General features: G+C 57.8%; 1 protein-coding gene across 1 annotated transcript in view; it reads left to right on the top strand.

Annotated features, from left to right (window-relative positions):
- Positions 1–192: 192 nt before the first annotated feature.
- The window catches only part of OSGIN1 (oxidative stress induced growth inhibitor 1), an 11,206-nt gene continuing 4,166 nt past the window's right edge, over positions 193–7,232 (top strand). The window contains exons 1-4 of the mRNA XM_007452526.1: positions 193–311; positions 4,498–4,602; positions 5,726–5,862; positions 6,969–7,160. Of these exons, the coding sequence (XP_007452588.1) occupies positions 4,536–4,602; positions 5,726–5,862; positions 6,969–7,160 (396 nt within the window). The 5' untranslated portion in view covers positions 193–311; positions 4,498–4,535. The remainder of the gene's footprint in view (positions 312–4,497; positions 4,603–5,725; positions 5,863–6,968; positions 7,161–7,232) is intronic.

The following is a 7,232-nucleotide window of genomic DNA, read 5'->3' as shown; positions in this document are numbered from 1 at the left end:
CCCGGGTAGGGGCCCTTTAAGGCCGTCCCCCCACCCCGGAGGTGGCAACGTGACCGCCCTCCCTCAAGTGTGCAAATTCATTCATCCAGGGGCCCCTGCTGACTCACGCTTATGAAAGTGATTTTCCTGGCCCCGCCCACCGCCCGCCTCCTCCCAACTCGTGAAATACCCTCGCTTCCCGGCCTCTCATAGCCTCTTGGATCCCCACGGGGTAATGGGTGTCCTGCTCCCTCGGCCGGCACCGTGAGCCCTGGTTCTCCTAGTGCCTGAGCAGGCCAGGCTCACGAGTGTCTTCGACCCCTGCCCATCAGGTGAGTGGCCCAGGCGAGGCGTGGGGGGGCGGTGGGAGAAGCTAGTCCCTCCCAGGCAGGGCTGGCCACGGGGCCCTGGAGCCACACAGGCTCCCCGGACCAGCATGATTGCCCCCACCCCAGGGTCCTCCCTCGTCCCTCCCGGCCATGCCCATCTCCAGGTGCCTGGCACCCTCAGCTGACAGCTGCCCTGCCCGTTTAGAGTACACTCCAGCCCATGTGATGCTGCTCTGGGCAGGAAAAAGAGGTGTGGCCAGCCCGGGCAGGCTGCCTGGCGCCCCGAGGCCACTGGGTCACACAGGCAGGCTGGGTGCTGCCCTCCGCGACCCCGCCTCTCCTGCTTGCCGGGGACAGAGGTCCCAGGCACCTGCCCTCGGCTCCCGCCGCAGGGTCCCGGGGACCTGGCTTCTCCCAGGAGGGTTGGGGTGCCCAGAATGCGGGGTCCCAGAGGGTCTGGGGAGCCTCGGAGCTCTTGGGGCTCCAGATGGGGGAGGCTCCGGGGGGAGGTGGTGCCACGGCGCTTTCGCCGGGGTTGAGGCGTCACCCTGGCGACTGGCAGCGCCTCCTCAGCGCCCCCCTGCCACTTTCTTGGTGGCACTGTTGTCATGCTGTTTTCCTCAGAGGGCACTCACCCTGCCTCTGACAGGTATCAAGGGGCAGGATTTGGACTCGGGGGCGTGGTCTCCAACAGTCCTGGGAAAGACACCTGCTCCCTCCTGACCCCAGTTTTTCCCTCTGGGCAATGGGATAAGAAAACCCACGGGGAAGGGGGTGGGGGGTTGTCATTAAAGTGAAATGAGCAAAAAGCCACCACAGGTACTCAGTAAATGTAGCCATACAGGTGCCCCAAGTCTTAGAGCGGAGGGTTTCAAGCTTTGATAACCCTAGAAGTTCCAGTGCTGCAAACTCCAAAGAAAGAAAGAAAGAGAAAATAATTGCACCTTGGAAGGTGCACTTACTCCCATTTCTTTTAGGCTTCTTTTCTCTTGTGAACTTGAATGAGTTTTCAATGTTAACTTTTTTCAGTGGACATTTGCCATCTCCAACCAGAGGAACTCCAACAAAACGTTCGCATTAAAAACTGACCGTTGCAGCTCCACAAAACTAAAAAGCATAGCAGAAATGGGAAGTTAAACTTTCACATGAAAGTTGGCAGCATGCGTTCTTCCGAGGTATTGAGAGCTTTGTCTCAGGACTTGGGGCTGTATCGCTGCACAGGAAGTAACCTCTCAGGTCACCCTCTGGGTGGTGACCTCATGTGTGTGGCATCCAGAAGCTTCTGGCAGCGAGCACTGGACTTGGAGTCCAAAAGCTCTGGTGGTAAATGGGGCCCCTTTGCCTCCGGGAAGCGTGAAAAGTGGGCAGTCAGTTCTGATTCCTCATCTGTAAACGGGGGCTTCTGCAAGTACCCTCCTTACTGGCGCTGGGAGGATTCAAAGGGACTGGGATCCTCAGTCCTTTACTGAAGCTTCAGGTAAAGGACTTGGCCGGGGGTGGGCACTCCATGGGCGCTGGGAACAGGTTGGCACCCATTGTGGGGGGCTATGGGGTGTCTAGGTGGTCTGAGCCCTCAGTGAACAAACTAGTTTCATGACCCACTGGCTCTGTGACCACGGGGGCATGGCCTCACCTCCCTGAGCCTCAGTTTTCCGGTCTGTAAAGTGGGCTCCATGAGGATTAAAGGAGCCAATGCAGAACGAGCGTCATGCAAGGACATCACCTGCCTCCCGTTCCTGCTATTCCTGGGGACAGTGAGGACGTGCAGTGCAGGGCCCTGGGGCTCTTTGAAGGAACCAGGAGGAAGAGTTTTGGGAAGCACAGCCCTCCTCCCCGGGGCCACCAGGCACACCCAGCGGCCGGTGGTTAGTGAGAAACTGTGCCCTCCCAGCTGCGAGCACTGGCCACCTGGCCTCCCTCCCACGACACCAGCGCTGGGACAGAGCAGCTGGGTGGGCAGGGATGGATACGCGTGCTACACTCAGCCGGGTAGGAGGGGCCTCTGTCACACACTGTCACACTGTCACTCCAGCTCGGGGGGCACAGAGAAGATTCTGGAACAGGCCATCCCGGGCTCAAACCCAGCTTGGCTTGCGCGAGCTGGGGCAAACTCCTCGCAAACCGTACGGGGCTGTGAGAAGCTCGCTGGGCCTCAGTTTCCCCGTCTGTAACATGAGAGTGATTGCGAGAGTCCTTATAACAACGCAGTTAAATACGGATTAAGTTAGTTAATGCGCATCCAGTGTTTCGAGCATGCCTGGCACCTGGCTAACTCCATGGAAGTATGGAAATGTTGGTCATTCTGTGTCACTGTTGGCAGTGGCAGTGGTGTCACCCCAGAATCCTCTTCCCAGGCAGACAGCCTGGGCCCCCGCAGGGAACCAGGCGTGGAGAGAGCCACGTGGTCCCTGATGGGGAACACGGGGCTCACCAAGACGGGACGAGGAGGCTGTCCCAGCCCAGGCCCCAGCTGAGGTGAGGAAGGCCATTCTTAGGGGACCTGAGGGCACTGGGGAGGGAGTCCTTAAATGTCACACCCCCGTGTGTGACACTGGAGACACCCTTCACCCTCTGAGCTTCCCTTTCCTCACCTGCCAGATGGCGGTGACGCCGCCCACCTCTCAGGGTGCCCGAGAGTCCCAGATGCTATGGCTCAGGTGGAAGCTCCTCTCCTCGCAAACTGTAAAGTGCTGTGCGAAGGTCCATTGTTGTTGCTGTGGGAGTGACACCCAGGTCCTCCCACCAGCCTGTCTGGGCGGCTGTCCCTCGTCCCTCTGCTCGGGACCTGCCCAGCGGTGGACGCTGGTGTTGCTGTCACTGCGCACAGCAGAGGTCATACGCTGGCCTCGGCTGTGTTTCACCAGCCTGTTCAAGATGTTCAAAAATTGTGAATTAGTTGAGTTGCCCACTTTTCCAAATCAGAGAATTCACATTAAAAAAATCCAGATTTCAGCCTTTTCTGGAAGAATCCTGAAGGCCAGCGATGCCGGGCCCCCATCCCTGGCTGCTCTGGGTGGTCTGGGCCCTGTGCCCCCCATTCACCCTTTTACTTGCTACCAGCCCCATGTCTCCCTGGGGACAGGCCAAGCAGCGTGCACGGTGCATTCAGGCAAAGCCTCGGCACCATTAGCCCTGGATTTAAAAGTCGGCTGCGTGATACTGAGCAACTTGTGCGACTTCTCCGAGCCCCAGTTTACCCATCTGTAAGTGGGATAATAGCACCGACAGTGCTTTCTGCATAGCGTCAGTGTGAGGAGGACATGAGAAAAAACACGTCAAATACCTGGGACATAGAAAGTGCTAAGCGCCTGCCTGCTCCTCACATGCTCGTGTGCATGTTGCCCTGTGGTGGTCAGGACAGCAGGGCTGCTGGACAGTGGGTGAGGCCAGGGCCCCCGTTAGCTCGTCTAGGGGGATGTGGAGAAGGTGGGTCTGGACTCTCCTCAGGCACCTGCAGCCCTAAGAACAGGGTTTGGGTCTCGCTGAGTGATTTGGGCTTGTGGCCAGCAGGGGGCGCTGGTGCTCCAGAGACGAGCAGCTTTGCATGCATTTCTCCCCAAACCAAGGGGCTCAGGCTTCTGTGGTTTCTGCATGTCCACCTGTTCTAGCCCAGCCTCTGGAGGAGACAGTGAGCTCTGGTCTCTTCCCTGTGGCCCGTTTTCTCGAGGCAGTTGCTTCACGTACCGTACCTGTGTCCCCCCGCCACTCCAATAACCCCATGGGGTAGAGACGATTATTATTCCCATTTTACAGATGAGGAAACTGAGACCCAGAGAGGTCACCAGTTCAGAAGTGCCTCTCCAGGGCCAAGTCCACTGAAGACCCGAAGGCCGGATTCTGGGGTGAGGGCTGTGGCCGTCACAGAAGTGCTGGGCAGGGCTTGCCCACAGTTGGGCAGAGGGGGGCCTCATGGAAGCTGAATAAGCTTCGAGGACAGTTACTGCCCCTGATGAGATGGGGAGTGTGGAGTGAGGCTCAGAGAGAGGAGGTGACCAGGCTGGGGGAGAGAGCCCTGCATAATTGGACCTGTTGAGAGTATAGCAGGTATGAGAGGGGAGTGTCATCCTGATAAGACTCAGGGAGGACCTTGGACTTGATCCTGAGGGCCACAGGAGGTCACCGTGCAGCTGGGAAGTGACCGCATGACACCCCGGCTCACCGAGGGGCCCCTCCTCCCCTGTGCCCCCAGGTTGCTGCCAGCCCCAAGCCCCCCCGAGAGCCTCAGCCATGAGCAACGGGTGGAAGGACCACCTTGGTGCCAGCAGCTCAGAGCCCCTCCCGGTTGTCATCATCGGTGAGTGCCGCCCAGGGTCGGGGAGGGGCCGCATTGAGCCCCAAGGGTTAGAGGTCAGGAGCGGGCAGGCCCTGGAGCGGTCACTCTGTGCCCAGTGCTGTGCTCAGCAATTTACAAAACATCATCTGAGTAACCCTTCCAAGAACGCTAGAGGCAAGAGCAGGGTGCTCTGCACGGGTTGCGCAGTAAGGGTGGGGCAGGGGGTCGGGGGACTGGTTCTGTACCTGTGCCCGTCCTGTGCTTTCCCTGTGCCTGCGTGCCTGAGTGACGGGGACGCAGCCGAAGCATGTGGACCTGCCGTCAGGTCTGAACAAATGGGGGACAGAGGGCCCCTCCCTCCGGGCAAACATCAGGTCGAACCACATGAAATGGCCATTTTTGTAAGTTAAAAACAGTTGCGCATCGGCGATTTCATAGGGTTTGTCTGAGTATCTGTCTACATATGAGTTAAGGCTGAGAACAGCACAACATAAGACAGGGGAAAGACAGATAAGAATAGGAGTGATGTCATGAGGTTAATTGCCCAAAAAGTGCCTCTGATAAGCAGTGCGATTCATCCAGACCTGGGGGCAGGCGGCCCCACAGGTGGCTTAGCGCCCACCCTGAGCACCCTTGGCCCCCGAGCTCACCCCCCAAAGCACGTAGCCATCTGTGCTGTAATATTTTACACATCCCTCTGACCGACCTGACCCCACTGTCAGTTCTCAGTAATCTCAGGATCTCAGTCATGCCGCTGTGTGACCACAGGCAAGTCAGTTAACCTCTCTGTGCCCCAGCTTCCTCAAGTAGAAAAGGAGGAAAAGTAGCACGTGTCTGGCTCAGTGCGCTCGGGGCTATGGAGGGGCCTGGTACAGCAGCAGCGGCTGTCAGTTCCTTATTATTTTGTTGTTATTAAAATCACTTGACACAAAGCTTGACACATAGTAAGCGCTCAGTAAATGTCAGCAGTTATTTCCACAACTTTATTGTTGTTAAAGTGGTATAGTGCTAATAAATGTTCTGTTTTTATTTTTATGCATGAAGAGCAAATCAATGAACGAGACAGATGGAGACCAAAGCCCTCGGTGGTGGTGGTCTCTTGTGCTCAAAAGCGCTGCCCTCTGACCCCGCCCTCTCTCCCCAGGCAATGGTCCCTCTGGCATCTGCCTGTCCTACCTGCTCTCGGGTTACAACCCCTACGTGAAGCCGGATGTCATCCACCCACACCCGGTGCTTCAGAGGAAGCTCACCGAGGCGCCGGGGGTCTCCATCGTGGACCAGGTGGGCTTGAGCTCCAGGTGGGAGGGACACCCCCATTGCGGGGAAACCCTGCCAGGCACAAATCAAAAGGATGCATTTATGAGACGTAAGACCAAACGTGTGAGAGCCCACAAAATCAGCCACAGAAACTGGGGAAGAGGAACCACAGCTGTCTTTGAAGACTTACAAATACCACACCAGCTTGTCTCACCTCCCCTAGACCAGTGCTTCTAAACCCAGGGATGATTTCCACCCCCACCGGGGACACTTGGCCACCTGGAGACAGTTTCGGTTGTCACGACCAGAGTGGTGACACCACAGGCGTAGAGGGTCGAGGCCAGGGATGCTGTTAAACATCCTTCGATGCACAGGACAGGCCCCACCACAAAGAATTATCCAGCCCAAAGGCCAGTTGTGCCACAGCTGAAAACCCCTGCCCTAGATATTGCAGGTCCACCAGCCCCTGCTCAGGAGGGCTCACCAACCTCCCCTCCACGCCCCTCGCCTTCCGGGAGGCCACTCAGTGTCCGCCCCCCACTTCAGGCAGCATCCATCCTCCTGGGCCCCTCCCAGCGTCAAGCTGATGGGTGAGGAAGTAAGTTGGCATTGGGTCTAGATAGGCATTTTCCAGAATGCCTTCTACAGCAGGGGTTTCTCCCCCGCGGGAGACCCCCGCCCAACCTGGGCCACACAGCAGGAGATGAGCGGCAGGCAAGTGAAGAGAAGCTTCATCTGCCTCTCCCCATTGCTCCCCGTGGCTCACATTACCGCCTAAACCATCCCCCTCCACCCCACCCTTGTCTGTGGAAAAATTCTCTTCCACGAAACCAGTCCCTGGTGCCAAAAATATTGGGGACCACTGTGGTACAGGACAGCCGTCCCTCAGTATAATACGCAGAGAAAAATGTCCCTGCTCCAGTAAATCTGAGAGACACTGGGTTTGGCAAAATTAAATGGGTAAACGACAGCTGCAGGACTTGTCAGAGCCTTTAATTTGCTGATGTGCACTATCTCTTTTTGAGAGGCAGCATTTCCCAAGCTTATCTGACACCCTGATACTAGGGTGGAAAGGCAGGACCAGGTGGCCTTCCTCCAGCGGGCCCTCTGACTTGTGTCCCCCCGCCCAGGACCTGGATTACCTGTCCGAAGGCCTTGAAGGCCGGTGCCAAAGCCCTGTGGCCCTGCTGTTTGATGCCCTCCTGTGCCCAGACACAGACTTCGGGGGCAACGTGGAGTCTGTCCTCACCTGGAAGCACCAGAAGGAGCGAGCCATCCCCCACCTGGTCCTGGGCCGGAACCTACCAGGGGGGGCCTGGCATGTGAGTGGGGCCCAGAAGGGGTGAGGGGACTTGAGCCAAACCTACGTGACGTCTGGGGGAGGGGGAGGGGGA

This window comes from Lipotes vexillifer, unplaced genomic scaffold, assembly GCF_000442215.2.
Source record: "Lipotes vexillifer unplaced genomic scaffold, Lipotes_vexillifer_v1.1 scaffold443, whole genome shotgun sequence".
Lineage (NCBI taxonomy): Eukaryota > Metazoa > Chordata > Mammalia > Artiodactyla > Lipotidae > Lipotes > Lipotes vexillifer.
This window is presented reverse-complemented; position numbering and strand designations above follow the sequence as displayed.